At 41.1% G+C, this 18,951-nt stretch overlaps 2 protein-coding genes across 4 annotated transcripts in view; one reads left to right on the top strand and one right to left on the bottom strand.

The window, feature by feature from the left end:
- Positions 1 to 18,951, top strand: part of afg2a (AFG2 AAA ATPase homolog A) — a 169,460-nt gene that overhangs the window by 35,339 nt on the left and 115,170 nt on the right. Inside the window, exons 14-15 of one of the 2 annotated variants that reach the window (XM_019892197.1) lie at positions 541 to 620; positions 5,148 to 5,274. In XM_019892197.1, the coding sequence (XP_019747756.1) occupies positions 541 to 620; positions 5,148 to 5,274 (207 nt within the window). Of the gene's footprint in view, positions 1 to 540; positions 621 to 1,089; positions 1,234 to 5,147; positions 5,275 to 18,951 lie in introns of those variants that run through there. The other variant, XM_019892198.1, reaches the window with a different exon arrangement.
- The window catches only part of LOC109529051 (uncharacterized), an 18,710-nt gene continuing 17,687 nt past the window's right edge, over positions 17,929 to 18,951 (bottom strand). For both annotated transcript variants that reach the window (XM_019892199.1, XM_019892200.1), the window contains one exon: positions 17,929 to 18,429. In XM_019892199.1, coding sequence (XP_019747758.1) covers positions 18,420 to 18,429 — 10 coding nt within the window. In that variant the 3' untranslated portion in view covers positions 17,929 to 18,419. The remainder of the gene's footprint in view (positions 18,430 to 18,951) is intronic.

Raw genomic sequence — 18,951 nt, 5'->3', positions numbered from 1 at the left:
TCCACTGCTCTTGGTCTCGTTTTTAATAAAAATGCATTTCCTCCAATAATGTGACTTACTCCAGAGCAACTTGCATATACATGTTCGTTATCCGTTTTCCTGATGCATTTTTTGACTGGTACGACTTATACTCCGGAGCAACTGATTGTCCGAAAAATATGCTACATGTCGGTCGTGGCAAACGGTTGTATTGCAGTTGACGAATGTCACGTCCACTACAGTGAATGCGTTCTAGTCTTATTTAATGTCTTATATAATAGCTTATATAAAGTCTAATATAATGATGTATAAACTGCTAACATAAGCAATTATTAGCCTTTATTACTCATGGAAGCGGATTACTGGAAAAGTTAGTTGTGTTGGTAATGGCATTCATTATTTTCAGTGCATGATGTCAGAGGTGCTCATACACACATTATGACGCCATCTCATGATGTATTTCCTGTTTATGCTCACTGCAAGCTGAGGACGATCTCTATTCACCGACTATTTTAAAATCTTCTCTTCCTCCTCTCCTCTTCCATTCTCGCCACCTCGCAGGTGTTCCGGAAGGCCAGGGCCGTAGCTCCCTCCGTCGTGTTCTTTGACGAGATTGACGCACTGGCCAGTGAAAGAGGAAGGTACTTTAACTGCGTGCTATTAATAATGATAATACATACAGTATTGTTCACCTCTGAGTCAGCAGTCTGCTTCTTCATTATGTGGGCCGTGACAAATGCAACGTCGCTTAGACATCCTCTTTGTGAGCCTGTCCAACACAGTGGAAACTCTTTCTTTTATGGGATGCCACATCTGTGGCGTAGAGGAAGTAGGATGGTGGGGGTAGTTGAGGGGGCTTGGTGGACAGAGGGACATACACTGGAGGCACACAAACGTTTCATTGTCCCCCATCTCCGGCAAATGGGAGTGGATGTGACTCGAGATGGAGAGAATTAGCATCCGGCCAACTTGTAAAGTGGAGTTTCTCTCTCTCTCTCTCTCTCTCTCTCTCTCTCTCTCTCTCTCTCTCTCTCTCTCTCTCTCTCTCTCTCTCTCTCTCTCTCTCTCTCCCCCCCACCCCCATCCATCCGTCCAAACGAATCCATCCAGCCAGCCATCCATATGAGCCATCAGCCATCCATGCATATCATCCGTTCATCCAGCCACATATCCAGATCATCCGTTAACCAAATTATCCACCCATCTCTTTGAATTCATTTTTCCATCCATCATCCAAATAATCAATCAATGCATCCATCTATCCTTCCATCCCTCCATCCTTCTATCTATCTATCTATCTATCTATCTATCTATCTATCTATCTATCTATCTATCTATCTATCTATCTATCCATCCATCCATCCATCCATCCATCCATCCAAATTTAATTCTACAAACAAAACCCAAGCCTTTATTGACCAAAAGTGTGAGTCTACAGATGCAGCTGTTATGAAAGCGCGATCTAAATTAAGATACATTGCATTGCATATGTCTAGATAAACCCTAGTGAGGATAAAGCGGTTCGGAAAATGAATGAATGAATGAATGAATATCTAGATAACAGGAATGGGAGTGGAAAAGGGAAGTATATGTTAATATGAAATTATAGTAATGAAAGAACAAATTATGGATAATTTGAACCAATAGTTTCATGATCAAAGCTGTGATTTCAGACTGTCCCTGAAGGCTCCTGACATAATTACTCTCGAATGGTTGAATGGCAGGTGGATAGATGCATGGATGGATGGATGGATGGATGGATAGACTGATAGATGATAGATAGATGAGTGTGAATACAAGCAGATGAATAATGGAAAGCGGCAGAGCACCTTAAAACCCCTCACTGTGAAAGAACATTGACTGATCTATCCCCCATCCACCGAGGTTATTTGTGCGCGTGCACTTCCTGCCATGTTTAATCAATAAAGTGGCTTGCACGGCCCCTCCCGAGGACTTTCAAAACTGTTGACACAGGCGGACCACCTCTTTCTGACTCGTGGCGCGTGTGCATCCATTCCCCACACAGACGCGTTAAAAAAAGAGAAGCACCTGTAAATCTGTCAGCCGACCTGCCACACGAGTCCAAACTCGTGGGACGAAGTAAAGAAGGCGAGCCAAATGGAGCTAAGCTGGAATGTAAAAACACACAAAGAATATCACATAAAGGGGACAAACATTGCACAATGCACTACAGAAGTATATGTAATAGAAATTAAAAATGCAAGAATAATTATTAATGTAATATTTAAACAATAATGTCAAATGAAACAGATTTTTCAAAAGAAAGATTGATAGAACATTTAAAAAAATGGATTAGATAATGTAAACAATACGCATACAATATAAAGAATCCAGCCAAGCTAAGACAAGTATTCTAAAAATAGAAAAATATTACAATACAATCCAATACAATACATCCTGATTTACTGTATATAGCGCTTTCACAACAGCTGCAGCTCTAACAAAGGGCTTAACAAAACAGTTAACATAAAGTAAAATAATAAACACAACACATAACATAAAACACGCACAGTCGTGCAATCGTAACCACTTTTCCCACATACGCTTTGTTGTTGAAAGCAGTTTGAGATGAAAGAGGAGAGAATCAAAGTGTCCTTTCACCAGTGGATCAGAGACGTCATGCTCAGAACGTGTACACGTCGGCTACAAGCTAAGTCTCAAAATCAACACGAATCTGTAGCATCCATTGACAAAAAAAAGAGATTGGTTCACTTCTCCTGTCCCATGTAAATCCATTTCAATTCCAAGCGGCGAGTCTTAAGTTCCAAATACGCATCTGCGATGACTTCAGCAGCTATCCATCCAGCTGCACCAACGCAGACTGTCCAGCAGCACCGACATCTCCACTGAACCAAATGGGGCTGTGAAAAATGCTGCCCATTAAAGGCACAAAAAACACAAGCACCCCGGGCTGTCCAGCACTGACAGTCAGATGGCGCCGACATTCCTCCGAATCAAAATCAGTGCTGGTACACGCGTGCTGCTGAGAAGGCATAACCACCAGCCACCAAGCACAGATTCTTCTCCTTTGATGAATGTCATGGCTGAAAACAGTCCACATCAGATCCACATGACGAAAGAACAAACACCATGTGACAAAACAAAAGACAAAAACGACAAAAAAAGCAAGGCTCTTGAAGAGCACTTGTCGACGGCTGCCTACTCAGGTGCCATCTTGGAAAAAAAAATGTTGAGTTCACAAGAAAATTAACAAAAACATCCAATCATCCATTTTCGGAACCGCTTTATCCTCACAAGGGTCACGGCGGGTGCAGGAGCCAATGCCAGCTGTCTTCGGGCAGTAGGCAGGGGACACCCTGAACCAGTTGCCAGCCAATCGCACGGCACACATAGACATACAACCATTTGCGCTCACACCTAGCAACAATTTAGTGTATACGATCAGCCTGCCACACATGTTTTTGGAATGTGAGTGGTACCCGGAGAAAACCCACGCAGGTTCGGGGAGAACACGCAAACTCCACACAGGGAGGCCGGAGCTGGAATCGAACCCGGTACCTCTGCACTGTGAGGTCGACGCGCCAACCACTGGCTCATCCGGCCGCCCTAAATAACAAACATTTTAATCGAAAATGCCAAACACAAAATGTAAAAGTATCACTGTAAAAATCAATGTAACAAAATAAATTGTATTTTAAAAATAAAAACAGCAAAACACAATAAAATATTTTTATTCTTTTGCAAAGAAAACATCACATTTAAAATACTGGTCATAAAAAAAGGGAGCAATTGGATCTATTGGACTCATCAAGTTGCGAAAGGCTACAAATAAAAACTTGCTGGCATCGGTGTTCTGGTGTCTTTTGATGACATCATTGGCAATATGGCTCAACTTCTGCTGCCAACAGGTTTATTTTCCCCTTTTTCTTATGAAAGAAGCTGTTAATAGTGCACAAATAAAGGCTTTCAAATGAGTCGTGTGCGTTTTACAAGATGAATATGAGCAATTAGAGGTGATGGATGTCACTTCCTCTTGCAGGGAATTTGCTTGGTCTACCATCCATCCATCATGTGTGTCTTTTCTGGGCACATTTGTTGTTTCAACCCCTGTTTACTTCTTCTAACCTACTCCGTCACTTCACTTCAGAGGCGGCAAAAGTACTCGCATTCTATACTCAAGTAGAAGCACTGGTACCGGTGGAAAATGGACTGGTAATATTAGATGTGCGGATTCAACTTCTTTACTGAAGTAAAACCAAAAAAGTTCAACCTCTCAACTGTACTTTGGTATATGCATTTTTCGAGAGAAGTAAAAAAATAAAAATAAACAACTGATATAATATGGTTGCATAAGTGCGCATGCCTTCATAACTGGATATGTGGCTGTTTCACAATGTTTAAGTGCCTCTGATTCAGTCCCAATGAAGTTCTGATGTTCTCGTAGTCTTTTCCTGACATAGCCGTGGTCCGCAGAGAGCTTTCTCAGCAGTTTTACAGTTTCTCACAAACTTGACGTGAATAATGGTGTGTAGACTTTTCTATCCACTATACCTCTCTAAATACTACTTATGCACAGTAATGAAGTATTTTTTATTTGGTTATTTCTTACCGCCAAACACATTCTGCTTAATTTTTGCGCTTGCATTCGTGATAGATAGATAGATAGATAGATAGATAGATAGATAGATAGATAGATAGATAGATAGATAGATGGATAGATAGATAGATAGATAGATAGATAGATAGATAGATAGATAGATAGATAGATAGATAGATAGATAGATAGATTACATGGATTGTAGAAATACAAATCTCAAAGTACGTTTTAAAAATGTAATGTAATGAATAATGTCATAAAAAAACTAAAAAAACGCACATTTAAAGTTATTGAAAAAAACGAGTTCAAAATCAACGTTTGTGGAGGTTTAAAAAAGAATTGTCTTATTTTTGACGAAGTAAGGAGTGGAAATGATCTGTGTTTAAATCGAAGGTTGTGTGAAAATTAAATACACAAGTAAAATACAGTTACCTGAAAAATCTACTTAGAGTGACACAGTATTTGTACTTGGTTACTTCCAACTACCGCTTCACATTCTGTTTATTTTCCCCCCACTCGTATCCATCATTCATGGCATCCTGTCATTTACTCCCATTTTCCTCCATGTTCTCCATCATTCACCCCTCAGCTCTTCGGGATCGGGCGGCGTGGGCGACAGGGTGCTGGCCCAGCTCCTGACAGAGATGGACGGCATCGAGCAGCTCGGCGACGTCACCGTGCTGGCCGCCACCAACCGGCCGGACATGATTGATCAGGTAAACACACGCCAGGCTACCCTTTCGTCTGTGATTGATAAGGACCCCCTCCCCCCCCCCCCCCCAAACCACTCCTTGCCTCCTCCTTTGCCACTGTTATACATGATTGATGAGGTTAAAGGTGCCTCTGTTCACTCTCCCTTTGCGATGCTGTCATTACTTTGTTTGCGATGGATAAATACAACACATTTTCATCTACTTTGTTTGGCTCTCAGGAGAAATTATTCACCGTGAACTATGTGACAGCCAGTATTCCAAAATGGAGTCAATTGTTAAAAAAAAAAAAAAAAATAGAAGTCCATGAACATTTTCCACACAATACCTCATTCTGACAAGGTGAATATGCACACTGGTATGTGAATTTTTAAAAATCGTGAAATGCTCGATGTATTACATCGTTTACTGAACACTTTCAATCTCAGTCTCAAAATGAAACATAGGTTTACATGAAGAATGTAGCAGCATTAAAAAATAAAATCAAAATATAAAATACATAATTAGATTTTTTTTTTAAACAAAACTAATATTTATAAGAAGAGAATTTCTATCACGACCCTTTCGTTGAGACAATTATAGTTTTATTTGTAGACTAGGCTCGAGGTGACATATTGCCACACGGCTCCCGCAGAATGAGGCATGAAGTTTTACAACACTTCTCAGACATTTCAAGTATTCAAGAGAGCTATCAGATTTGTTCTCAAGCAATGTCCAACAAATTGCATATACCAAAAAAAAAACAAAACAAAACAAAAAAAAAAAAAACATACAATGTGTGGATGGACCAAGAGTGTCCATTCATGGAAAAGTATGAAAATGACCACATTTGTGGACATGTATCTTAGCATATATAGCATCATTTTACAATGTCCGGGAGGCAATTATGACACACACAGTGATTTATTTTAGCAAACAGATGATCGAAAAAATTGCTTCCGGCTTCTGTTCCAATCAACGGCAGCATCTTGATTTAGTCACTTGAAGATGATAACTAGGAGTTCTCCTTGTCATTGGTGACCCTTCTGAGAGACACATCTCCATCATCCTCTATTCGTCTGCCCTTTTATCTCCTCCTCTCCCCCTTCCGCAAAAAGCTTTCTTTGCTCTCTTATCCGCCCATCTCTGGCCTAATGAAATTTCCTGAGTGCTGATCAAAGGACACGTCTGGGCCTTTTCAAAGGCACACAGGAAGGCGAGTGTCCTGGTGCTTTTTAAAGGCCAGACGGCATGTCTATTTTTTGTCTCTGGCTCTGAGCCGTCACAAATACATTAGCATGGATGATGGGCGCAAGCATTTCATTGAGAAATTGAAGCTGGAACGGCCTTCTGTAGACATGGCAGTGTGGCGGGTGCAGTTGTTAACGTGTCGGCCTCACAATCTGGAGATCCCGGTTCAAATGTCTGTGTTTGCATGTTCACCCAGTGCTAGTTAAGAGCAGTTAGTTTTCTGACCGGGAAAAAATGATAATCTACTTTAAGCAGGCATTTACCATTAAAGTGAAGTCTGCGATTTGTTTCTAAATCTGTTTTACATGTTTGATAATTGCAGAAAATGGTCAAAGGCTGAAGGCTAGGTAGTACTCAACTGTGGAAGCTTTAGCTTTCAATTGTTTTTCACCGTTTTCAGCTACAGGAGAAACAAAAAAAGGTGGGGAAAAAAAAAGTCTTCACTGAACACTCAGCATGCGGACTGGATTGAATACACTACCAAGACAAGATATTCAATGTTCAAACTGACCAACATTTTGTTTTTATCAAATAATCTTTAACTTAGAATTTTATGGCTCGAACATGTTCTCAAAAGCTGGGACAGGTGGCCAAAAAGACTGAGAGAGTGGAGAAATGCTCATCAAACACCTGTTTGGAACATCGCACAGGTGAACAGGCTACCCGGGAACAGGTGGGTGCCATGATTGGGTATAAAAGAAGCATCCTTGTGTTGCTCGGTCTTTTGCCAGCAAAGATGGGGCAAGGTTCATCTCTTTGTGAACGACTGCATGAGAAAATAGTTTCAGAACAATGTTGCTCAACGTACAATTGCAAGGAATATCATCAGTGTCCAAATATTTATTCAATGTTGTTGAAAGAAAAGGTGATGTAACACAGTGGTAAACATGGTCGTGTGCTATTTTTGGAATGTGTTGCAGCCATAAATTCTAGGTTCATGATTATTTGCTAAAATACAACAAAGTTTATCAGTTTGAACATATGTAATGTACTCAATTAAATATGGGTTGAACATGATTTGCAAATCATTCTATTCAACGTTTTAATGTTTAATACAATGTTGGAGGGGGGCGGGGGGTCACAATGGAAATACTGGAGTGGTTGACTTCATGTCCACGCCAACCTTCGTCTGTTTGCTGCATGGAGAATCGATCCATCTCAGCAGCTTCCTTCTCCTTGACACGTTGCCGCTCGCTTATTTCCAACTCCTTTTGTAGCCTTCAAACCGAGAAAACATGCAGTTTCCATTTGCGAAGACGTAGTGTTGTGGGGGGAGGAGGGGGGGAGGGACTATCTATTAGGTAGGGGAGGCCACTCAGGCTTTTTGTTGTTGGCTCGGACAGACGGGAAGCCCCATGCCACCAGTGGGCCTCTCAGGAAGTGGTCTCCCAGGCAGCTGAGAAATCACATCACCCCAACCCCACCACCAACCCCCGAACCGAGTGCGAGCGCATTGCTCATAAATGGGCTCTCATAGTCACTTATGTTGCGGTGGAGAACTGTCAAACGTATGACAGATCTTTATAAAATGCATGTTAACTGATCCAATGTCGAGTCATGCGGATGTGGAACACGCTACCTTAACCTTTGGCAAATCACACACGCGCGCGCACACACACACACACACACACACACACACACACACACACACACACACACACACGCACACGCATTCACGCACGGACACACACACGCACACACTACAGGCACGGGTGGCCATTCCAATGCAAATGGCAGGATATGACGGGGTCAAGGAGGCGGAGTTGCCTATGAAGATGAATGGGGGAAGCCGGGGTGTCAATGCAGTCATTGTCAGCTGTTAGTGGTGTGGAGGGGGCTCTAGGGGGACCTCAGCTGTTTGAGTGGTGGGGGTGGTGGGGGGAGGTTGAAGAAGGGGTGCAGGAAGTGGAAACAAGTGAAGGGAAAGTGCATTGATTCCAGTGCGGATGGGGGAGACCTGTTGTCCGTCACTCAAGCGTCCCCGCAGGAGAGTGAAGTCCATTGTTTTGAAATGATGAATGCTCATGTGATTAGTGAAGGAGGTCCATTGGCTCACAGTTGGAATTTTAAGTCAAGGTATTAAATCTTGGTTGGGGTTTTAAAGTGCGAGTGTTTCGCGTTCGGATTAAAATTCGGCTCTAGGATTTCCAACAAGGGTTTGAGTTTTGATTTAGAGCTTCAAGACAGCATTAAGTGTTCAAATCAAGGTTTCAAGCCTGTGTTGTGCTTTCAAGTTATTAAATCAGAATCAATATTTCAAGTCAGGGAATCAATTTTGAGTTTGAAGCCTGTGTTAGGGTTTCAAATTGGAGTGTCAAGACGGCTAGGTTTATACATTGGCATTTCTAGTCTTGGTTAGGGTTTTAAATTAGGTTGAGGGGTTTTAAAATTAAGTTCGGATTTCAAATTGGGGTATGAAGCCTGCTTCACACAAGATTTGGGGTTTCAAGTTAGAGTTTAAAGCCAGAATTAAGATTTCAAATGAATTAGGCTTTCAAACCTGTTTGAGGTTTTCCAACACACATTATGGGTTCAAATTAGAGTTTGAAAATTTGAAAACAGACTTAAAATAATCAAATTAAGGTTTTAAATTTGAGTTTTAAAATTAGTTTCAAACAAAGATGACCACTTCAAATGAAAGTTTCAAGCCAGAATTGCATTTTCAAGTTTAGATTTTCAGCCTGGGTAATTGTTTTAAAGTGGAGTTTAAATTGGGGTTGGGATTTCAAATTAGAGTGACAAATTATGATGCCAATCCTGAATTAGGGTTTCAAACTAGCATTTGAAGCGAAGGTTAGTGTTTCCGGGTCAGGTCTGGTGTTCAAATTGAGTTTTCAAGGCAGGGTTAGGGATTCAAAGGAACGCTTGAGGGTTGGCATTTCAAGCCAGTGTTTCAAATCAGTCTTAGGGTTTCGCGCCAGGTTTAGTGTTTCAGGTTCGGGTTTGAATGAGCTAACCCTTTGCAAAGGCCTGCCACATAGTGAGCCTCGATTTTCTCTTCAACCCTTCACAATGTTAGCATTTCCGCCCCTACCAACACATACTGTATTATCCAATGGATAATTTCTCTTTTGGCAAATTTCCCCATGTTCAACTTTGTCGACCTCGTGACGCACGGAGTGGAAAACGTGAGTGTGGTCCCATATACGGTGTGACTAACACAGCTGAATCACAGCCCGGCCAACACAGAAAGACACCAAGGAGAACGGCCCGTTCCCTCGGTTCCTGACAGATAAAACAAAATGTGCCGTTTCATGTTGTTTACTCCACATCTGTTGGAAATCAGGCGCAAGGAAGCATTGCGGCGTTGCGCGTTCTTTGGCGCCGAAAGCAAAAATAAATAGTGAATCAAATGGCGGGAATTTCAGGCATGCGCTTTTTCCACCCCCAGGATTTGATTTTAATTGAAGGCCGCGCTGCCAATTAATCATTTTGTTGCGTGTTCCCTCCAATGAATGCGGTGGCTTTGTAGACGCGGTCGGAAGTGGAAAGACGTGTGAGGCGACTGCCTTGCGCAAACCCATCCATTCTTTATCCGAACCGCTCAACCTAGGCTCCATGACAAGCAGCTATTGGAAATTGATTTTTTTTTGGGGGGGGGGGGGTGTTGTTTGTTTCTTTTGGGATTTTCCAAGTTGCATATTCAGACATTTCTTCTTGTCAGGGTTGGGGTTTCAGTTATCGTTATGGTTTCAGATTTAGGTTTTGAAATGGGGTCAAGGTTTTTAATCTTTGGCTTTTGACTCTGTGTTTTATTGTGTTTACTCGTTTTATATTATTCGTTTGTTTTAGCTTTCCTTGTTTATATATGTCTGATTTTTACTTTTACTGACAGCACTTTGTATGAAGCTGAGGTTGTTGTTAAAGTACTCTAGAAATAAAGCTGAGTTTAGTTGTGAAATGAGGTTTTCAGCCAGGGTTGGGGCTTCAAAGTTGGCTTTGGGATCAGGGTTTGAAATGAGAGTTTCCAGCCAGGGTTAGGCTTTCAAATTAGTTTCCAAGTAAAGGTTCATGATTGTGTTTGGGTTTCAATTTATGTTAGGAATTCCAAGTAGGGTGTCAAGACAACAAGACAGCCTTATGGTTTCAAAGTCAAACCAGGGTTAGGCTTTCAGATTAGAGTTTTAAATGAAGATTTGAAATTAGAGTTTCGAGTAAGGCAAGGCAATGCAGTTTTATGAAGAGAGCACATTTCATACACAAAGAAACGCAATGTGTTTCACACAAGCAAAGACAACATCTAAAAGCATTTACGATACAACAGATGAAATTCAGAAGCAAAGAAATTGCTTAAAGCAGGGGTCCCCAACCGCCGGTCCGCGGACCGGTACCGGTCCGCAGGGCATTTGGTACCAGGCCGCACAGAAAGAACTTGGCCTTAATTCAGTTTTATTTCAGAATACGAAAGATGTTTTATTTTGAAAAACTACCGGATTCTCCGTTACATCCGTCTGTGTCACGCTTGACACACATCAAGCCACGCTTCTCCATCACGTGACCGATTACTTCAAAACAAACCGCAGAAGCTCGCAAAATGAGTAAAAAAACTGCTGGAGATCGCAAATCACGGTGGCCTTAAAAGTACGTTCGAGACAACTGGATTAAAGTTATGGCTGAATACTCTGAGATCGCCACAATAGCACTGTTGCTATTTCCGACATCCTACCTGTGTGAGGCGGGGGGTTTCTGCAGCAACGGCGACGAAAACAAAATTACGAAGTAGACTGGACATAAACCACACACTTGAGGTGTCATTGTCTCCTTTTACCCCGAGATGGGACCGTCTGGTTGCAGAAAATCAAGCTCGGTGCTGTGGTGAGTCGTCATTTTCATGCACTTTGAATTTGCGTTGTATCGTATTTTGAAGGCATTAAACATTGCCATAGCGATCGGAGTGTTGCGGCCAGATTAGACGCTCCTTGTGTTTATTATTATATTTCGAAAACACCACAGTTTTCATGCAGCTCATACCATATTAATTTCTTGTATTATTTCCACCACACCTTAAATGCCGGTCCCTGAAAATATTGTCTGACATAAACCGGTCTGTGGGGCAAAAGAGGTTGGGGGCCCCTGGCTTAAAGAATTCACGTTGATAAAATTGAAACAACTTTTACAATTTTTTACAATTTTTAAAATGTAAAGAAATAAAAAGAGCTTTCCAAAATAATGAAAAGGGAAAATTATTTAAAACCTGTTTAGAAGACCTTCATCAAAGGTATGGGGTCAAAAAAAAGCAAACATTTTTTACCTGAATGTCTTTGAAAGCATTTATACTCTGGGCTGACTTCTTTTGTGATGGCAGTTTATTCCATTGGCGTGCAGCATAACAGCTAAATGCTGCTTCACCATGTTTACTTTGAATTCAGGGCCCCACTAATTCACCCAAGTTTGGGTTCGGTTTCCAAAGATTAGCGGTTTCCAAGTAGGGTTTCATGACAGTGTTTGGGTTTCAAGATTTGGTTTGAATTTGTGCTTTAAATGGGTTAGGAATGTCAAGTATGCTTTCAAGACAACAATACAAGGTCAGGGTATCAAATTAGAATTTCAAGCCAGTGTTAAGGTTTCAAGACAGGCTTATGGCTTCAACGTGGGGTTTCAAGAATGGTTTGAGATTTGAAATATGGTTTTTCGGCCTACTGTTTTAAATAGGGTTAACACCGGCTCAGCCTTTTAAAGACGGGCTGGGTTTCAAATTTGGGTTTTAAGACAGTGCTGGGGTAAAAAATTATGGTTTCAAATTTAATAGGTTTCGGGTTTCAAGACTGCTTAGGATTTCAAGTTAGGGCTCCAAGATGGTACTGGCATACAAAGCTAGTTTTTTTTTTTCAAGCAGTCTTTGGGGTTTTGAATTAGGGTTTCAAGACAATCGTTAAAGTTCAAATTGGGGTTGCAAAGCAGAGTTTGGGTACCTTTAGGTTTCAAGACCCATTTCAAATGACTTGCAGGGTTTGTGGTTTCAAACTAGGGTACGATTTCAGAGTAGGGTTTGAAATTTCTGTTTCATGCTAGGCTTTGAATTAGCTAAACCTTAGCAAAGGCTTGCCAAATAGTGAGCCAACAATTTAGTTTTCACAATGATAAGGCAGTAAAACAATGAAATCTGGCTGTAGCTTGCCAGATAGTGAACCAAGCCAATGTTTCCCCCCCTTACATATATATATTCACAACATGGCATCCCCAAATAAAGCTTTGCGGCTTCATTGTTTGAGTGAAGTCACTATCAGGAAGCTCAAATCAGATTGCAGCACTACAGATTACTTGCACATGTTTTGGTTTTCCATTTGTTGTCGTTTTGGACCAAGAGTGACCAGCTGGGCTCTGATCGGATTGCGGAGAGAGAAAAACAGAACCCACACAAGTGGTCTCGACGCAAACAACACAAACCACAAGATTGACTGACGACATTCAAGATAAAACGGCAAGCAATTTGCTGGAATGCCAGGATACAGTCCGCTAACCTTACTTCTAATCGTAATCTCTTAGTCAAGTTCTGTTCCTTCAAGTCATTAGATGAATGGCAAAACTGTTTCAAGCATGTATTAGATTTCAAACTAGACTTAGGGCAGGCATGTCCGGCTCCGGGCCTAGAGGGCCGCTGTCCTGCCTGTTTTCCAGCTCTCCCGGCTGCAACACACCTGATTCAGATGATCAGATCATCAGCCATCTGTGAAGCAGCATTAGACCGATCCTGATTATTTGAATCAGGTGTGTTGCAACAGGAAGAGCTGGAAAAATAGGCAGCACAGCGGCCCTTGAGGATGGACTTTGGACACCCCTGACTTAGGGTTTCAGAATAGAGTTAGGGTTTCAAATGAGTCTTGCAGGATTGTATTAGGATTTCAGATTAGGTTTTCAAAACAAGGTTCGGATTATACAATGGGTTGGTAGGTTTTAAGGACGTGGCTAGGGACTCAAATCATAGTTTAAAGAATGGGTTCAGGCTTCGTGTTAGGGTTTGAAGCCAGGGTTACATTTTCTAATTATGGTTTCAAATGTGCGTAAGGGTTTCAAACCAGGGTATTCTTTCAGAATAGGGTTTTCAAACAAGGTTAGGATTACATTCAGCGTTAGCATTTCAAACCATTCTCAGGGTTGTAAAATAGGCCTTCGATATCGGGTTGGGATTATTTCAAGACAGGTGAGGGTCTGAAGCCAGGGTTAGGTTTTCAAATTTTGGGTTCAAGTCTGGGTTAGGGTTTTAAAATAAGATAAGCTACCAATATTGGGTGTTTTTTAGCATTTTAAACCCAGGTTAGGATTTCAAAGAAGGGTTATCTTTCAAACTAGGGTCTCAAGCCTGTTTTGGGAGTTCACGTTTGGGTTTGAATTTGCTACGCATGAGCAAAGTCCAATCTTGAGCCTATATGGAGTCTGGAACGATGTGGTGGTAGAAGAAATGCAGTGTGTTTGTAGTTTCCCCAGCTAGTGAGCCATACTTCATGTTGAAAACTGCTGTCACTCACTTCTTTTTGTTTACTCCTGAGTTACAAGATCATTGTAAGACATTTAGAAATACGAAACTTGCAAAAATACACATTCTCCTCTCACCTTAAAAAGCAGAGCCATTGCTATGCAGTGTTATTTCCCTACAGGAGAGGGCGCCAAACCTGGCTTGCAAATTACATACGGTGCAAGTCATGTCAAATCTGTCAGCGAGTATGCTTCTCAAACCATTTGGCTGCAGGGGAGAAATTTTTTCCTTGGACCCTCTCATCATCTGATTGTGTGTACCCCTCAATGCCATAGTCATGAAAAAGTTTATTTCTTGCAGTCTTACTTGAACAGTCATCCCCCCAGATGAAATCAGTACATTATAATGTTAAAGTCAAAGATTAACAAGGGAAGAAAGTCATGTTCTAACGTGAGCTGCATTCAGAAAAATACGACTAGATTAACTGTTTAGTCATACAAACTCCATCTTTGATGTTCACGTATTACGACTTTATTCTGAAAACATTGCAGTTTTTTTCTGGAAAAGAAACTATTTACCTGTATTTGGAAAGTCACTGCCGTTCAGTTGTATTTAAATCAAACTTGTTTCATGCTCGGCACAATTGACATCTTGTGTCCTCTGAAAAACTCACCTTTGTAAGTCAGTAGAGCACTGTAATAATTTACTGCTAATTATTTTTGCCGACCCCAAACTCAGGCTCGTGGACCCCGGTTTGTGAACCGCTGCTTTTAAAGCAAACTTGGCCGTGTTTGGGTTGTTTGCGCTGGTGCCAACTGTTTGATTACGAACTAGTTTAAATTGAAATCAGGTTCGTGGCAAGCTTGTCTATCTCCTGGCTCAAATGGACTTTTTCCCTTGCTGTTCATTTTGTTGATGTCGAGCACATGGCCTCCATTCGACATCGCATCGACCGCATGCTGCCGGGAGTTGAAAACGAGCGCTCCACAAGGTGCGCATTCATTCTGAGCAGCCTGAACATCTGCCAATATTTTTCTCCTCCTAGGCGGTGTGGACGTTGGCTAATTGCAATCACGCTCCAATTGCGCCCCCGTGTAATTAGCAGGCAGCTTGGTAAATACTCCGATATTAGCTTAAGTGGCGCTTTGACTGCCTCCTTTGCATTCAAAGCACTTGTCTGTGATTGCCGCTATGCAGCTTTGCATCCCGCCCCTTAATCAATGGTGTTTCCCACCTTAAGGCAAGGGAGAAACTCATGTGACTATTCAGAGTCGGTTGCCATCACAAATGAAAACCAGCGTTTTCTTGTAGGACTGAACACTTGGAAAAAAATAATCAAATCGTGCTTCTCTCTTTTTTTTTTTCATTCCTTAACATGGCAATTGCGATTTAATGATCAGCTCATGTATTTTTGGACAAAGACAAGCAATCAATGAATCTGTGTTACAATAAACATTCTCAGATTTACTGAAATGTAAATGTTTTGATTTCATAGGTTAGGTTTAAACTAAAATGAAAGCAAATGAGCCATCAAATATGTTATGTCATGGCACAATTAGTGTGCCGGAGAGATCATCAGGTATGCTATGGAAAAATTTCCAATGTCACTTATTTTGACAAAAGGAGGAGTATTTATATATACTGCATGTGTTGCATACATATATATATATATATATATATATATATATATATATATATATATATATATATATATACACAGTATATATACACATACAGTATATGCAACCATGTATAGGCAAAACAATGAAATGCTCTTGCACCAAATGACTGAAGGTACACAAGGGGTATGCCGTGAAACTTTTTTTCGGTGTGAAACATATACCTTGGCTCAATGAAGGTTTCGAAACACTGAATTCGAGTCATTAATTTAGGAAACACTTTGTCCTGCTGTCTGATAACCGTCCAATGCAATAACCTTACAAAGTTCTACCAAACGTGGCATACATTTAAGTCAGTAAGGCATAAATCAAATTATAACAATAATGCATTGCTGTCTTTAAGTGGTTGGGAATCACTACCTTACAGTGTTGAAATCAGGAGTTAATAGCCAATAGTAAAAGTATTGCGGGCTGGTTTTTCATGCCAAGTCAATCATATTGGAGGGTTGTCTTCCATGAAAACCAAGTTAAATATCCTGGGGCGAAATGTATGCGTGTAATGCACACTCCTCGTAATCGCTGACTTCATAAAAGAATGCACAGGGAAGCGTCTTACATGAGTTGTCCACAATTTGCTCTGGTAATTATGTTTTGGTGAAAAGCCCCAACAGGAAGCAGTCTAGAAGCCAGTCGTCAAAACTGGGAGTGGGAGTAAGTCACGCCTTGGCGCTGTTGGGCACAAACCTCCTTTGTCCAAATATGGTCAATTACCGTATATTTTCATGACCAAAAGGTGCAGTGAAAAATCTTAAATTTTCTCCAAAATGGATGGGATGCCTAATGTGGGTCGCCTTGTGTATGAACCAAGTTCCAAAATTCGTGAATGCTGTTGTGTGACTTTGATGACGAATCCGCTTGCCTGACTGATGTTGTGCCGATACGTTGCGTATATACAGGAAAGGCGGACGTAACTGAGGACAGCATGCGGACATTAAAGTGGGTAGGGTGGGTTTGAAAGTGGATGCTAAAGGCACACCCCTATTAGGTGGCGTTATGTGCGTTGTGCAAAACAACATCCTGAAAATGGCACAGATGAAGATACACACTTATGAAGCACAGTTTAAACTGCGGGCTATCAGTTACGCGAAGGACCATGGGAATCGAGCAGCCATGAGAGAATTCAAGATCAACTACAGTGAACTCCTCTACAACAAAATCATGTTTGCAGCAAGAAATTTTTCACAACAGGGGGTTTTTCACTGCAGCAAATTTGATCTTAGATGTAAACACACACACACACACACACACACACACACACACACACACACACTTGTTTTGGTGCATTTACAGGACGTCCGTTTGTTCATCCGACATATGGGTACCTGCCTTTCCCGTGGTCCTACCGGCTCCAAAAAAATATGGTAACCATGAAAAAAAAATCAGGAAGACACCCATTCTATTCAGATTTTGGCTAAGACGTAATTTTTTTTTTTGATTTATGACAAAACTACTACATATGAGGACGTTGACAGGTTTTTGTGTATTATGGAGACAGTCACCTCAAACACACTGCCATTTCATGTTTTTGTGAATTTTGAGCCCCCTAGAGACACATCATTTTCAAGTATATATGACTTAGACCAGCTAAGAATAAAGTGTGTCTTTTTAGATTGACTCCTGTAACATACCAACAGTATATGTTAGGCACATGCGTCCAATTGTCATGCTCGGGCACGGGGAGAACTCTACAAAGGAAGGAAGCCCAGATTCGAACCACCAATTGCTGAACTGTGAGGCGAATGTGCCAAACAGTCGTTACACCCGTCATCCCTGAGATATTCACGTAAATAATACAAGACAGTAAAACTAAGCTGTGAAGAAAAAGAGACAGTTAAATATGTGTTCAGTCCACTTTTTTATTTTTTAATTGTTGGCAAATATGAACTTATGAACACAGAAAACATGCCACCTCCTCTCCATGACACAAGGCAGTGCAATAGATGAGGGTTGTTTGAACTGAAGAAGATTATGTCAAAATGTGAACACGGTGATGAAGAATTTTTAATGAATCTGAGCATATATTGTGCCATGTATGTAGCAACTTCTTCTTTAGCTACCTGTTAGACAAAAGCAACTTTTCAAAAAGTATTGAAATTTATGAAATAGGATGAATTCAAATGTTTTAGGGTTTTTCTGAAATTTCACCTCAAACCTAGTAAGCCTATCATTTGTGAGAAGTTCGTATACTGTACGTACGTTTACATACTGCAGGGGTGTCCAAAGTCGGTCCTCAAGGGCCACTGTGTTCTTGTTTTCCAGCTCTCCCAGGATGTTCTAATGCTGCATCAGAGCTGGCTGATGAACTGATCATCTGAATCAGGTGTGTTGCAGCCGGGAGAGCTGGAAAACAGGCACGACAGTGGCCCTCCAGGCCCAGATCGGGACATGCCTGATATACAGTATACCTTACATCTCCAAACATCTCCAAGGATTTTCCAAATTGCTCTTGAAGATCATGAAACAACAAACGTGAAACAACAAACGTGAAACAACAAACGTGAAACACCGTATTCAACAACAAATATGAAAACCGTAATTGACCATCCCACCCTTTATGCACCATTGCTATTGCTTTAGTTAACTTGAACTGAAATGTACCCAGGCGTGCTCGCATTTCAATGTACTATCTATTCATTTTCCTTTTTAATGCAGTTATCCTGTTGTGGATGTAGTTTTTGATGGACACCCAGTCTCTGTCTTTCAGAGCTACTGGCTCTGCGTGGAGACAGTAGTCACAGCTCGTTTTACCTGGAACGTTATGGCTTGTTATGAAATCAAACATATGTCGCTCAACAGCCTTCACTTCATCACCTGTCCACTTGCGTCTCTTATTCCCACCTGTAAAAGAAGGCATTATTTATTAAAAATGGCATTGCTAATGTTAAAAATGCAAAATAAGATATTCCAGGAAATAATGAGAATTTTGAAAAAAATGCTCTTTAACCTTGCTTTTGATTGGAGCACTTTGACTTTCTCACTGTCACGTTGCGAGCGAAGCGGAAAGGAACACGCTTCATTCGCAACAAAATTGAAATATAGGATTCCCGAAACAGCAGACACCAACAAGAACTCCGTACGAAAATAATATTTATTAACAAAAACCGCACCGCCGAAAAGAGACAACAGAAAACGCTGGTCAAAACGAGTACCAGGAAAACATGCAAAAACCCAGTAACAAAAAACGCTCGCACTAAGGCAATGGAGAAAAACAAGCTCGAATACGAATTACCGTATTTTCGCGACTATAAGGCGCCATTAAAAGTCTTAAATTTTCTCCAAAATGGACAGGACGCCTTATAATGCGGTGCGTGTTATGTATGCGCCGAGTTCCAAAGCCTGACTGAGAGCACCTCTGGCCAA

This window comes from Hippocampus comes, unplaced genomic scaffold (genome assembly GCF_001891065.2).
Source record: "Hippocampus comes isolate QL1 unplaced genomic scaffold, H_comes_QL1_v1.1 scaffold129, whole genome shotgun sequence".
Taxonomy (NCBI): Eukaryota; Metazoa; Chordata; class Actinopteri; order Syngnathiformes; family Syngnathidae; genus Hippocampus; species Hippocampus comes.
This window is presented reverse-complemented; position numbering and strand designations above follow the sequence as displayed.